Source organism: Biomphalaria glabrata, chromosome 3 (genome assembly GCF_947242115.1).
Source record: "Biomphalaria glabrata chromosome 3, xgBioGlab47.1, whole genome shotgun sequence".
Taxonomy (NCBI): domain Eukaryota; kingdom Metazoa; phylum Mollusca; class Gastropoda; family Planorbidae; genus Biomphalaria; species Biomphalaria glabrata.
Window position 1 is genome coordinate 30,744,933 of NC_074713.1, and position 16,026 is coordinate 30,760,958.

At 33.9% G+C, this 16,026-nt stretch overlaps 1 protein-coding gene across 7 annotated transcripts in view; it reads left to right on the forward strand.

Moving 5' to 3' along the window:
- Window positions 1-16,026, forward strand: part of LOC106065551 (kelch domain-containing protein 2-like) — an 80,742-nt gene that overhangs the window by 30,583 nt on the left and 34,133 nt on the right. For 3 of the 7 annotated variants that reach the window (XM_056024502.1, XM_056024498.1, XM_056024504.1), the window contains 4 exons: window positions 8,146-8,330; window positions 13,038-13,264; window positions 14,381-14,454; window positions 15,624-15,845. In XM_056024502.1, the coding sequence (XP_055880477.1) occupies window positions 13,124-13,264; window positions 14,381-14,454; window positions 15,624-15,845 (437 nt within the window). In that variant the 5' untranslated portion in view covers window positions 8,146-8,330; window positions 13,038-13,123. Of the gene's footprint in view, window positions 1-931; window positions 1,106-1,163; window positions 1,257-1,470; window positions 1,704-8,145; window positions 8,331-13,037; window positions 13,265-14,380; window positions 14,455-15,623; window positions 15,846-16,026 lie in introns of those variants that run through there. The other 4 variants (XM_056024501.1, XM_056024500.1, XM_056024503.1 and 1 more) reach the window with 4 other exon arrangements.

Sequence of the window (16,026 nt, forward strand, 5' to 3'; positions counted from 1 at the left end):
TCCTAATTTATTACCCTATAATAACCTCTGGCCAAAAATTTTTCCAAGTACTTTTATAGCCTCTATTTAAATTCTGAAAAAGTGTTAGAGAACCTTTATGATGTTTTGATGAATCATTAAAATTAGGAAAGTTAAAAGAAATATTTTCATCTTTTTGATTTATCCCATTGTATCTTAAACCTTTAAATATATGTAGTGTACATGGTCAATAACTTATAAGCAGGAATCTGCAGCATGTGGGTAGACAATACTTAATTTAGAAAGTCCATAAAAAGTGACATGGTCTTCTTATTGATGGCCTTATTACACACATAACATTTAGTCCTGTTTCGTTTAAGTCAATTTAATATATTTATCTCATTGTCAAAGGCGCCGGCTAGATCGGTGGCTAGTTACGTAGGGCTGCGTACCGTATGTTTTGTTTTTAGGTCAACCAAGTAAACTGTTGTGTCCTGCAATGACTTGGGGAGGGCGGGATTATCTATTGGCTACCAAAGCTTATTAGGCTCTCCCTCAAATAAATAATATCTGGATTTAATTTATTAATGGCCTTATTATATATGTCTCAAAATAGCTTAGGGGCTTAGACCTAAATAAGTACTACGGTAATGCGTTACTGGGCTTAGCACCGTCAGTTTCTAAGCAGAGCTGATCAGTGATAGATTCCTTCGATGTGGACCATGACCATGTGAAAATGACTAAAATCTGTCTGACTGTCTTGAAAGAAAATGATGTAAATAAAAATAGATTATAACACTTTTGAAACACCATACTTTTTACAAAATTTTAAGATTATAACACTCTTAAAACACCATACTTCTCGTGTGTTCGATAAGTTCTTAATATGTTCGATAAGATAATATAAAGGTAAAAAAAAAAAAGTGTTCGATAATTTAAGCTTTGGAAATCATCAACCTGACCCACTTTAACATCAAATATAAGTTTAACTATGAGTAGTAATAGAATAAAACATGTCTACTTTTTAAGAAAAATGGATGAGGAGTTCACAGATACAATCAGTTTTTTTCTAGGTCTAATTTTTACGGAGATACACAAATTCAAACATAAAAAATGTCGGCGAATGAGCGTAACTTGTTCGATAAACGTAAGTTACTACATCTAGATCTATATTATTCTATATGAGTCACTATGAGTATGACTAGATACTAGATCTACATCTAGATCTAGTATGACTACTTAACTACTATCATTACTATGTCGACTATGACTATGACTAGATCTATGAGTTATGAGTAGTATGAGTCTAAGATTGTAAACTAGACTCTTAAGACTTAAGACTTAAGTGTCTTAAGTCTCTTACTGGATTCTAGTGATCTAGTCTAGATTATTTAATAATTTATTAGTTATTCTAGATCTAATCACTAATCATGATCTAGATCTCTATTAACTCTATAGACTACTATAGTAATAGTTATTATAAGTATATAGAATTTATAGAGTCTAGATTCTAGATGTATCTATTCTTCTACTTCTATTAGATCTAGATTATAATGTATTAATTATAATTATTGTATGGACTCCCTAGTCGACTAGTAGTAGTAGTAGTGAGTAGTGTAAGTAGTAGTCTTACTCTTACTAGATCTAGAAGTAGATTATTCTAGATGTACTAGTAGTAGTGACACTGAGACTACTGACTCTTACTGAGAGACTGAGACACTAAGAATACTCAGTTCTATTCTATAGTATTAATTTTAATATTATTATTATATTCTATTATATTAAATGTAAAAAAAAACAAAGAAATGATAATCGATTTTCGTAGGGACAAGAAGGAAAATGATATTGTTTCTGTAGCTGGAGAGACTATTGAAAGACAAATGTCCTTACGGATAATAAAGATTATTATTATTATTATAATAAATTATTTATATCTAGATCTAGTACTATAGGCTATAGACGACACTATAGTAAAAGTACTAGTGAACAGTGGCGTAGCTGTAGGCGTAGCATCCATGGTGTCCGGGTTCAAGAATACATGATTAGTGGGCCCCCTCCCCCAATAAGACAAATACAATGTATGACAAAACAATTGAGTTATCTGAATGCATTGACCAAAAGACATTCCAATGCAAGTCGAGTAGCTTTTTATTTAATAATCTTATTACGTTTGACTCTGTTAGAACTCCAACACGAATTAAAAGTCAATGTTTGTACAAATTTTGAACAGAATGAAACGAGTTAACGGAGTTTCAAATACCGGTATATAGAGAAATGTTTTATGAGTCCAAGTTCCCATTCTACACATAACATTACTAAAACACTTCTAAGTGTCACGCTTTCAAACATTGATACAAGAAACTAGTATCTAGTTCTACGTCCATTATTTAACAGTAAATAGATTGAATATTTATTAACTGAACATTTCTCTGGCCTTCTAAGTAGCAAAGTAAGAAACCAGTGCATCTATTTCTTAATGTGTGAGCGGCTTCTTCTGATAATACAAAGCCCAAAAGCCATTCTAGTATCCAATCATATTGGGTGCTTCATAGCTTTAGCCTAGTAGTTTATTTAAGAATAAATATATTTTTTTTTAATTACTTGGAGCATTTGTTCAGCAAATTCTGCTGACGTTTGATACAAACATATAGTAGTTTTTATTTAATTCGGACATTACATGAATTCGGACATTCACTGTTTTTGTGGTCATTAAATAATTATTTTAATATTTATTATAAAACTAGCGTGCTGTATAATGTGCTTGTCCATTTTCCAATGATTCTGACCCAATTTCCTTCCATTTAGCTGTCTTTTTATGTAAGAAAAATGAATTTCAAATTTGTTAGTCAGGTTGTTGTATTTTCCTATATCACCCGGATGACTTTAACTCTTCCTAGGGTTAAGACTATATTTTTTGATTTGCTAAGTCTGTACTAATGAGCCCGGCAATATTTATTCTGTTTTTGGAGATGATTTATTTGATTCATAAGCCAAGTTGTTTGATTCCATACAAAAAAAAATTAATAGGGTGTCCGAATTAATTAATTAAGATTTTCTTACCAAAATTTATTTCGGACAGCCAGTTTTGGACATCAATAAAAATGATCTTGTATTATATTTGTTCGTTTGTTGTTGTTTTTTTAATAGAGAATAAATCTAATTGTAGTGAGCTTGGTACACTGAATGAAGTTAAATGCTTAGATCTAGACCTACTAGATAGATCTAGATTTATATAGAGAGAATATAGAGGATTCAGTTAGGCAAGAATGGCTATAGTCCTTACCTGTACTATACTACAAAAGATCATCTGTATTAGAAATTTATTAAATTAATAAACAAAAAACACAAAACATTCAACACACATCTAATCATGCAAACATAACAAATCATGCAAACATAAAATAAGTCTAAAAGTCGGTATAGAAGTCAGTATCCCAGTGACCTAATTTAGGTAGAATAAGTGTGTTCATATTTTTATTTTTTGTGTTCGTATTTATGCATAATTTCCAAACATCTAAATGATTTAATGTGAGGGGCTATGCCTGGGAATCTTAAAATTTAGTTAATGTTAATATAGCATTAAAATCTGAGTTTATTGATGCCTAAATATAGAGAAAGTCCGAAAAGGACTTATGGTGTCCGGAATCAAATAATGTGGGTCAAATTTGTCCAAATTTAATGAAAACACACAGCCTCTTTGACCTTAAATATGATAACAAATATAGGCTAGGGGTACAAATATAAGTAGTCATCCTTATTCTCCTTAAACTAAAGAAGATTTTGATACTTCATTTTCTTTTCTATGTCGAACCATTGTCAAATAATGCGCTGTCAAAGTCAAACTTTCAAATTTGGGCCTATAGGTGTCCGAATAGCATAAACTATTCTATATGAAAACCTCTAAATTACTAATTTCTATTTCTGTTGAATGTTCCGTCAACGGAGATCACTGAACAGTATTTATTTATTTGTCTTGAGCGCTGCCACCAATGAAAGAGAAAAATGTTACAGAATTGATATCCTATAGTACCAGTATTTTTTCCAGAACTGCATTGCCCAACAGATATATTATCTCGTTTTGAATCTGTTGGGCTTTGATTTCTTGTCAAATTTGAATATTCTTAGAATTTTCTGATGTTTTTGTATAAATATATGGTGTTAAATTTCTTTAAGAGCAATGAACCAAGTTTTAACCAAATACTAAGCATTGGTCAGTGAAAGGCACTATTCCATGATACATTTAGTTACCTATCTTCTAGATCTTGTTATAAACCTGCTCCCCAAGTCAGTTTCCTCATTCATTGCAATAGCACTACAAAAACCTATTCAAATTTAACAATTCCTATGTTAACACTCTGATGTTTCTTTGACTTGCTAAATGTTTAATGTTATTTTTTTTTTTGTTTAGAGTTCATCTCCTCTTTATTATGATATAATGATTACATTAACATTTTGTATACAATACAGAAGACAACAAAAAAATAAGATGACTTTCGAGGACGCATCGTCTTGATTGAATGTCTTACACTATTTCACAATGTAAACTTCTTCAGATTCAATAGTTTTTTTTATGTCAGACAAATTTTTCTTTATGTCAGACTAATTTTGTTTTTGTCAGACTACCACTTTCACTTACAATAGCACACAAGACAAACAGGTTAACGCATCCACGTTGAGCTGTCAAGGTTATTGAAAAGTTGTATTTAGTTCCTGATCATTTACACTGTTCAAACTAATATACCTGCTGCAGTTCATCAATTATCAGTTCATAGTCGCAGATATACGAGCATATAATACTATTGAGCAGTCAAGGTTATTGAGAAGTTGTATAAAGTTCATGATCAAATACACTGTTCATTGTAATATACCCGATGGAGTTCATCAATTATAAAGTTAATGATTTTGTTTGTGCGTTTACCAGCTGACGGATCAGCCTGAACGCTAAGATGGGAAGAAACAACTGTATTAATGAGAAAAAGATTGATATTACATATTTTAAATACAAAACAAAATAAAAACATATTGAGCTTTGAGAAAATGTAATAATTTTCAGCTGTATCAAAATTTTAATTAGTGACAATCAGGACTATCCCTGTTTCTTAACCAAACTCTTCCCATCTCCCTCCATTCCTGTAATACATCCTATGGTTTTATGAACAGACAAGGAAAAAAAAAGAATGGGACAATATGGAAACGATTGTCACCCTAAACTCACGGTTAGGGCTAGCCACCAGTACAATTTACAAAACCTGATTCAAAGCAAATCCTTACATTAAAGCTTCAAACACTGGTTTTGAAGTTAATATTAATGTTGATATGATACAACGTCCAGGAAATTTTGAGGAAGCTTTTTAAATTCTATTTTAGTTTTTCACTTTGGTGTCACCCCCAAGTTCTCAACAAGTCAAGAGTTATGGGCCCAAGCGCAGTGGTCCCTAATGGTCGTGGGCCCGGGTTCATTGCGCCCCTTCGCACCATGGATGCTACGCCACTGGCCGAAGGGGTTCAATTTCAATGAACCTGGCCCATGACCAATACCAATAGAATAGGAATAGGGGCCCATGAGGGCACTAAAAAGTTGGAAAAAATGTGTTGAATTTAATTTAAATGTTTTAAATTCTTATGTATTTTTATGTATTTTTATTAAGCCATTCATTCATCATATTGTTATATAATAATTATATCTCTGCTTTTTTTAAATCAAAGTTTTAGTGTTTACAAAATACTTTTCTTAGTAACTCATCTACTTGGATCAGAGAATATAGACCTAGATCTGTATTAAAACATTTGTTTGTTAAAATAAAACACAAGATAGATTCTGATAGATCTAGTTACTTTTAATTTAAGAAGTAGTATTAGTTAGATACAGTAAATTACAAGTGCTTAGTGTCATGAGGCAATTTAATTAGGCCTACTTGTCAAAATTTGTAATTTAATTGAGAGTCATTACACTATAACTTTCAGAAGGTGATAAACCTACCCACATAGAAATGGTTGACATTTTTTTTAAATCCACTGATGCATTTGAGACCTCTAGATATGCTTTTGTCATAATTTTGTAAAGGGGGGGGGGGAGGGGCCCACCATCATATTCTAGACTAGAACCCGGGCCTACTAGTACCTTGCTACTCCACTGCTAAAGAACTAGTGCCTAGATCTAAATCTAGATTTATATAAATAATATGTATGTATATGTTATATTATATATATATTATATATTAGGGCCTATATCTACGAATTATATATCTATAAATATAATATAGCCTATATATACATCATATCATATCATAATATACAGAGTCTACATTTACATTATATTAGTTTAATGTATATGGATCTAGTGTAAATCAGATTCAAGAAGTGGAAGTTGAGAACTGACATCATGAACATGTAGATTGAATCTAGATCTAGTATCTCAGTAGGGAGCAGTGGCACATATATAGGCAAATGGTGAATAGTCGATTCCTCATCCTGGATAAAATCCTTTCCTGGGTCAGAGAAAAAGAGCTGTAAGCCTGCCCTGAGTAAGCCTCTCCACAGACCTGATGTGTCCAAATGAAACTACAAATTTCCAATACAGTTTGGGGTCAGTTGCTTCCCATGTTCTGCCAGGCTGTAGCACTGTGGGCCACAAGCTGCCTTATATTTAAACAAAAATATTCAGTTGGTATCCTTCAGTCGCAGATCAACATTGGTTTGTCTTGTAGAGAAAACGAAATGAAAGCCTGGACATTAATTATGGTATATATATTGTGTGCTGCAAGCTGCCTGAGGGTTGTCAGCTTCTGATTTTTACTTCAGGGTTGTCTTCCAAAGCCTTTCTTATGTTTAGATATGGCAGCAATGCACTGGAAGCATTTTATAGGTAGTTGGGCTCTTGAACCCATTATCCCTTAACTCTAAATCTAGAATAATAATAATAATAGATCATTAAATCTAGATCCAGTAATGATCTATTAGATGCTCCAAGTCACAGAATCCTTTCTTTCTTGGGGATGTGATGCTTAGACACCTGTCATCTCTAGTCTTAGATAGTAAATATCACAGTTAAAGAGCCAGATGTCACAGTTTGTAAGTTTCTCTCTTGTTAGTTGAATTCGTTGTTGATCTTTGCCAAAATTCGTCAGGGGTGCTAATATATATATGTAACTGTGATGCCGGGGATTCTGTAGATGTATCTCTAGATCTAAATATGTCTTAGAGATTCAATAGATCCTTTTAATTCAAATACAGAACTTAAAAAATTCAATAACTGGAAATCACAACAATGTACAGTATTTACAGAAATAAAACTGTATCAGATGAATATCTTCTTTCAAAGCTTAATAATAAAATATATTCAGATTAATACTAGATCTAATAAAATACAAGACTGGTCACTGCAAGTTACAACTCAAAACTATAATACGTCTTATCTCTATGAAATTTTCTCCACAACTGAAAACTCAAGATTCCGTGTTTCCTTAGCCTCTCCCCTAGACACTTGCCTTTAACCAATCAAATTACTCCGCACTAGCAGTCAAGATGTCACCAGATGTGACATGGGAAATTTTGACACTTGCACGTACTGGACATAAATATTTTAAGTTTATTTTAAACTAGACTTTGGTTTATAAATTGATATGTGACTATAAATAAGCATTGAATCTAGAAATAAAATGACTTCAATCAACCTGAACATGTTAGACCACAAACATGCTGTGTCTCGCTATCAATTAAGGGTGGCTGTATTTTGTATGGATTTGTGCTTCAGACTGTTGTTACAATGATCCTGAGTTTAAACCCAACTTGCCATCATCCCCTGCTGTCCTGCATGAGATCTGAACTAGGATGTAATAATCTTTATTTCAGAAGAAATGTCTAAAACTTGTAAAATAAACAAACAAGACGCATGCCCACAAAACTTGCAACAGTAGTCAGTGCAATATCATAGCTTTCTACTCTCTCAAGTTTATGAATATTATCAGTATAATAACCATAATTCTTTTGTCATACTTTCTTTGTACAATTTGTATTTGATATGCATAGAATTTGCAGTTATAACTTTCTGTAATGTTTCCCTTTTTTTGTGTAAGATACACATCAACATAAAAAGTTATATCATTCTTTCTTTCTCTTTAAAGTTCTAAAATCTAATCTGACTCATTATTATAAGTCTTAACTTAATTTGCATTATGTTTAAAACAGGCAATCACTGAAACTTCCCAGACCTTAGCAGCACTCCCAAAGCAATGATTATGAGCACTTTTTTATATGACACTTAGTCTCTTGAACTGGATATTAGACCCTAAAGATCGCAGGAAAAAGCAGGTGATGGGTCTGCTCAACAGATTATTTGTGAAGCCCAAACAGTCAAATAGGCGTTGGTACAGGTGAAGCTTATTTTAATTTTCTATTTTCGATATTTAAAAAAGCCTCCTAGTTGAAAGTTTTAATATATCAAAATGAAATTTTAGTGTGTATGACCTGCATCATTGAATTTTATTAGTTTCATGATGTTTCTTTTTTTTCAAAGAAATATAATTTTATGAATTTTTTGGCCTCTATTGTAGCTTAAAGTCAATTTAATGATGCAAAAAAAAAAAAGAATGGTGTCTGTTTGAATGTCTCCCCAACTCAACCCCTTATGGAGGCAGGCAAGGAATTCATGTGTGTCAGGTCTTTGATGAATTATTACTATGAATTAATGTGTTCATGTATTAATAAAGTATATATTGCGAAATGTGTCTAGGTATTACAGTTAATTTAGAATTAAATATCTTGATTTTTCTTGTTTTATTGATATTAATTACTAACTTGTAATAAATTTAGGCCCGAGCTCAGCCCGACAGTCACACCATACACATTCAGTTATGCATAAAGTAATAAACAATGTGTATGATGATTTTAAATAAAATTATGAATTTAATACAATGAATTATATACACTGAGTGGGTATGAATGGAAAGGCACTTGTGGAAAATACAGTAACCTCTCAACCAATGAACGAGGTCGAAGACTGTTAGAATTTGCGAAATACAACAATCTCTTACTGGCTAACACACTAGGATGCCACAAAAAATCGCGTATAACCACATGGCACAGTCCGAACGGAGAGCACCACAACCAGATCGACTATATCATGGTGCAACAGCGTTTTAAGACAAGCATCCATACAGCTAAAACAAGAAGTTTTCCTGGAGCTGACATTGGAAGCGACCATGACCTTGTTATGACGACCCTTAAAGTACACCTAAAAAAGGTAACAAAACAAGGACCTACCAGGATAAAATTTGACCTGGACAAGCTGAAAGACCCCCAAGTAGCTGCCATATTCGAGGCACAAGTAGGAGGACGCTTTGCAGCCCTCAACATCTTGGGCTCCAATGACCAGGATATCGATACGCAAGTCAATATGCTAAACACAGCAGTCACAGATACAGCCCTGGAAATATTAGGGAAGCTCCGCCCGCCCAAAAAACCCTGGGTAACAGAGGATATACTCCAACTCTGTGACAAGCGACGGGAGCTTAAAGGGAAAAAGCTGTCCGACCCAAAATATGTCCAAGAATACAAAAGCGTCAACAAACGGATTAGAAAGGGAATGAAAGAAGCGAAGAAAAAGTGGATAGAGAATAAGTGTCAAGAAATTGAACAGGGACTTAATAGAAACAACAGCAAAAAAGCGTACCAATTAGTAAAGGACCTCACTACTTCAAAGCATGGAAGAACCAACACAATACAAGACAAAAACAACAAATGCTTAACCGAGGACAAAGATGTGTTGAAAAGATGGACGGAATACTGTTCAGAGTTGTATAACTTTGAAATCTCAGGAGATCCAGAGATACTAAATGTCCCGACAGTTTCCAACATTGACGACTATCCGATTCTTCGCTCGGAAGTAGCAGCAGCAGTAAAAGCCCTGAAAAAGGGAAAATCGGCCGGAGTTGACAACATTCCTGGCGAACTTCTTCAGGCGGGAGGAGAAACTATGATAAACGCACTCTATATGATTTGCAACAAGATCTGGCAATCAGGAGATTGGCCCAAACCCTGGACCCAATCACTCATAATAACCCTTCCAAAGAAAGGCAACTTACAACTCTGTCAAAACTATCGCACCATCAGCCTCATAAGTCATCCCAGCAAAGTACTGTTAAAAATCATATTAAACCGGCTAAAACCGATAGCAGACAACATCATATCAGAAGAACAAACAGGTTTTAGACAAGGTCGCAGCACAACAGAGCAAATCCTAAACCTCAGAATACTCTGTGAGAAATATCTCCAACACCAAGAGAATCTTTTTCATGTCTTTATTGATTTCAAGAAAGCTTTCGATCGAGTATGGCACGGAGCACTCTGGGCGACAATGGAAAAGTACAACATTAATAAAAACATAATCAAAGTTATCCAGAACCTCTACAAGGAGGCCACCAGTGCGGTGTACTTCAACAATAATATTGGGGACTGGTTCAAAACCACAAATAAATGCCGAAAAAACTCAAATTATGACCAATAGCCATCATGGCTTTAAAAGAGGCATCAGTATTGGAGGTGAAAAGCTAACTAGTGTTAACAGCTTCAAATACCTCGGAGCTATTGTCTCAGATGAGGGAACAAAACCCGAATTATTGGCCCGAATAGCACAGTCCACAGCAGCCCTTTCAAAACTTAAAATAATATGGAAAGATAAGGGCTTAGCCCTCGGCACCAAAATTAGACTGATGCGCTCTCTGGTCATGGCCACATTTTTATATGCTTGTGAGTCGTGGACGTTGAATGCAGAGCTTGAGAGGAGGATCCTAGCAATGGAATTGAGATGCTACAGAAGGATCCTAGGCATCACATTCAAAGACCGCATCACAAACCAAGAAATCAGAGACAGGGTTACTGTAGCGATCGGAGCTCATGACGACCTGCTTACTATTGTGAAAAAACGAAAGCTTAAAACCTTTGGCCACATTACGAGATCTACGGGGCTCGCAAAGACCTTTCTTCAGGGAACAGTGCCAGGGAAAAGAAGAAGAGGCAGACAGAAAAAGAGATGGGAGGACAACATTAAAGAATGGACAGGCCTGCCATTGAGAGAGGTTCTGAACAAGGCAAAAAAAAGGGAGGAATGGAGAAAGACGGTCGACAAATCTTGCCTGGTGCCCCAACGGTCCAACAGACTAAGGGATAGGTAAAGGTAAGGGTATGAATGATAATAATGAGGTGAGTTAACAATAAGGTATATACATACTTGATATGAAATAATATGCTCTAATTCATCCCAAGTAATTGGCTATTTCAATACAAATAATATAATCACTTAACTTCAATAACTCAATAAGTATGCCTAGGTAGTTGTCCAAATAACAACTAACAATACGCGTAGAGCAATCTTCATCAATAGTCCACAGCGCAGGTCACAATACCATCAAAGGCTGGAACTTCATAATCCAACAACAGGTCTGAATACAGTCACCCGAAGTCTGTAACGGTACCCTCCGCCTTACCACCACACATCAGACAGAGAACTCCAAGATGAAAACTTAGTTCAATAGTCCAAGGCTAGAACCAATCTGAAGCCTGAAACTAAAACCTAAAATAAGACCCTGTAGAAAGATAAAAGAACGGAGTCTTCTAATTTTCTAATCTACAAATCGAATAACAACTACGATCGAATCAGATAGAATAATTATTCAATGGGAAAATTAAACTCACCCTACACAGGGGTCAAGATAATCCAATTCAAGAATAATCTGATTATCAACCAAGACACAACAATAAGGCTATCCAGTATTGAAGTACAAGGCGAAAATCAGAGCTCCCTCAAAAGACGTCTTGTCTCTAGACTACAAGATGGAAAAGAGATAGACAGACCGTCCACTACGTCACTAGTAGCGTGTGAGTATTAGTCAAAAAATTGATGAGCAGTAACCAAGGGACAAAACCTGCTAAACAAAATACTTGGAGGAAAATAAACACAATGACGTCATCAAACGTGTTGAACTCGGCATTATTTACATTTGATTGTCCTGACTACCGTATGGAGTTACTTTAGTAACTGCGACAATGTGTAGGGATTAAACAATTTGTGTAAATACTTGACTTAATCCTGTGCACTCCCAGGGGAGCATAGGGCCGCAACCACACCTCTCCACCGAACTCGCTTCTGAGCAGCTTTCTTCATTTGCTCCCATGTCATTCCAGTGCCCTCAGCTTCACTGATGACTGGTTTGCTTGGGTCTGCCCACTTTCCTCTTTCCTTGTGGGTTCCAGTCAAGTGCCTGCCTTGCAACATTGGTAGCTGGTTTTCGCAGGGTGTGTCCTATCCAGCTCCATTTTCGTTTTTGTGATGTCTTGGGCTATGGGCTTTTGTCTAGTTCTCTCCCACAAATCGATAGTAGTTATCTTTTCTGGCCACCTAATTCCTAATATCTGGCGTGGCATCTGTTAACAAAGGTCTGGAGCTTTTCCATATTTGTTTTAGTGACTCTCCAAGTTTCTGTAAATAATAAGTTAATAATTTAAATAATATATTCTACTTATAATAGCTATTTATTCGTACCTGATTGAGTATTGCCACTTGACTGCCCCCCTGTTTCTACTGCAAACACAAAAACAGTATTTTAGTATAGTAGCAATGGTGTTGTTGTTTTTTTTTTCAGATCTTTGCTAGACTAATTAATGCTTTATAAAAAACAAAGTTAAATATGTATTAAATGTAATTTATTACTTTAGAATAATTACTTAATATACATGTTTTTTTTTTTAATTTGAAGACCTACTTGGAAGGGCTTTCTCTCAAACACGCTTCCTTTAAATCAGATTTCTTGACTTGCTGAGCATGACAAGCTGACAAGAGGGACGTGAAAAGATATAGGACATGCATCAAGATTTATTTTAAAAGATCTTTTGTAGGGGACAAACTTCATATTCCTATACTGTAGCATCTCGTTCCATGGAGGAACCATCACTGCCTGTACATATATTTTCTTTATCGAGTTACTGTGGGGAGAGTGGGTGAAAGCAAGAAAATGCCTATGCAAACATTACAATTACTTCTATAATTAGATATGCTATTAAAATGATTTTTTTTTTATTTCTAGAGAACTGTAAACACTTTTTAAAATATTATGGACACATCATGCCTAATATTGTCAAACTACAAAAGACATATTAATAGCTTCAAATTATGGCATTGCAACTTAAAAGTCTTCGCTCTTTGAAAACGTGGCAGTCAGCACATGAACAGGATGTCTTCTTTTGTCCTGAAAGATGTGGTCACAATGCAGTTTGTATAAATGATGAACTATTGATTTGGGGAGGATATAATGTGAGTATCTCTAATTTTATGCAATGTTGCAAGTATCCCATATAAAATGTATAGTGAGATACAATGATATATGATTACATAAGAAGGTTCAGTTGAGAAACATCGAAACTGTCACCAGGTTATTTTGGATGGTCATTGGTGACATTGTAGGCATTAGGATAAATGTATGATTGTAATAAATCTGGATAGCTCAAGGTTAAAAGTATTCATTCTTAGAAACATGGGTGTTTTGAATTACTTTCAAATATCAAAATAGGGTGTCCTACTGTATGGCACCAACTTTGAGGTGGTGACAGGAGCACATATTTAATTTTCAAGTACTGGTAGTATGTGAATAAGTATTTTTCCAAAGAGATCTTTACCATTCATTAAGTTTGATCAGCATCTACTGATACTATATTGGCTACTAAAAGTGCACACATGTAATATTAGCAAAAATCTCTTATTAAACAGTATCAATAGTTATGACCAAATAATCTCTGATAAAATGACATTTTTTGCTGTATGAATAAAAAGTTTGAAAAATTACCTTTAAACTCCAGAGACTTTTCCATTCCCTGTTTCTTAAATGTCTAAAGAATTCATATAGATACATGGAAAAGTCTGTTAATATAATCAGCCCTTGTGATGATTTGTGGATTAATGGTGTAGATAAAAAAAATTCAGGTATTATAGTACTAAGAAGGAATGGTTTCATTAAAAAAATAAACTTTTTCACTTTACTACTCTAATTGTAATTTGGCAGTTAGAAATATGATGGTACATGATTCACTGTCTCAGTTCATCAAAGTAAAGATTATGTAGACAAAGTCATCAGTAGAAAAGCTTATTATACAACATCAAAGATTGGACCAATCTGTGGCCAGAAGTGCTAATACATATGTGCTCATATAAGTTTAGTTAATCTTAAAACTTCATTACTAAACATTTTTAAAACCATTTGAAGGCCTCAGAAAAAATATGCTATGAATATTTTACAATTTTAAATATTAATACATTATTGTAAGAATGTTCCTGTTTTCTCTTAAGCAACTTTTTAAAATGTATTTTAATTTCTGTTGCAGTTTCATATACTGTCCCTTATTTTTTTGTACTTATATTTGTTATCTCTAACAGGATACACCTAATCTAGGATCAACTTACTGTGAAAAAGATCTACTTTGGAATTACAATCTGGACATGGATATCTGGTATTTACAGTATTTATTTAATTTGTCTAAATAATAAATACATACCAAGGAGTAGGGAAGGAAGATTAGTTGTAGTTTTAATTATAAAAAGATTTTTTTTAATGCAATTTAAAAACAAATGACTTCCTTCAGAAATGAAAACCTAAATAGGTTTGTCAAACCTTTTTCAGAAATTTATATTTATTTTAAGCTTTCTAAAATCAAATTAATTAATCTTTCAGCTCTACTAATCCAGCTATGTCATATCTTTTTGAAATGAAATAAGTTATTGAAAAGAAGGATAAGTTAATGTTACAAAATACTTCCACAAAATCATTCTTCTGGCTTCATTGAAAAAAGACTAATCTATCATTGGTCACTTATCAGCTCATTTCTTTGTAGAAAGTGGTGTAAAGCAGGGGTGTGTAGTTGCTCCAACACTTTTTGCTATATTCTTTGGAGTAATGCTAAATAAAATGAAGTTGTGTCTGTATTTTAGCATCTATGTCAAATTCCACAAAGCCATAAAGTCCATACTGATGGCAACCTATCTAACTTACAGCACCTACTCTCCAATACCAATACAATACCAAAATTTAATAGATGATTGTCAGAGAGCTTTCCTTTGTGGATGATTGGCCCTTCTTGCAAACACTGAGCAGACAAACTAAAGCTACTGCCTCATTTGGTCTATCAAACTCAGAATAAAAAAGAAGTCATGTTCAGCCAATATTATTTGTAAATAAAGTATGCACATTAATAAAAGTGGCACAAAGTTTGTACTTTTACCAGACTGTAACATTTTTTTTAGAGCACCATTCAGAAAAACTAAGTTGAAAAACTGATATCAATGGGCAGACCTTGCTACCATGTTGTTTGCCTACATTCAAATACCTGAAATTATAATATAAATAATGAGAGAACTTATTTGTAAGTTAGCTGAGAGAAATTATAGAAGTACTCATCTACTCAACCAACTAACTTACAAATAAGAGCTGTGACCTATTGAGCAAACTCGCCTAGTAAAGACTATGAACCTTAGGAAATTGATATATATTAGATAAAACTAATTAGCATTAAGACTGAATTAGATGTTGTGGAGGGTAAGGCCCTTGGTAGATGCACTGTTATAGATCCAGAGCTGTTATCAAGAAACTGTTATCAATAAATCTTCTTTTTCTTTAAATAAGGACCTGTGTAAAAACTAGAGGACTGATACCAAAGAATAGATCAGGTGCCATAAGTGCATTAATTTGGCCATTCTGGTACATACTGTGTGGTCATGTCTTTGAAGGGGACACTAATGATATACATAGGTTGAATCTTGTTACTCTCGTATGGGAGAAACTTAACCCTTCAGGACTTCTAATATCTCCACGAGACAAAGCTTCATCATGGGTCTACAGAAATAGGTCAGTTTTATACACTTATCTATTTTTTTTTACTTCTTGATGTGATTGTCAGACAACTTTAGTTGCTTTAATTCATTGAAAAGAAATCTGATATTCAATAAACAAATTTGTTCAAACAGAGCTCTTTTTCTGATTTTTTATGTGTCTGGTTTGTAGAAGATTTGTGGATAAGGTTGACCTA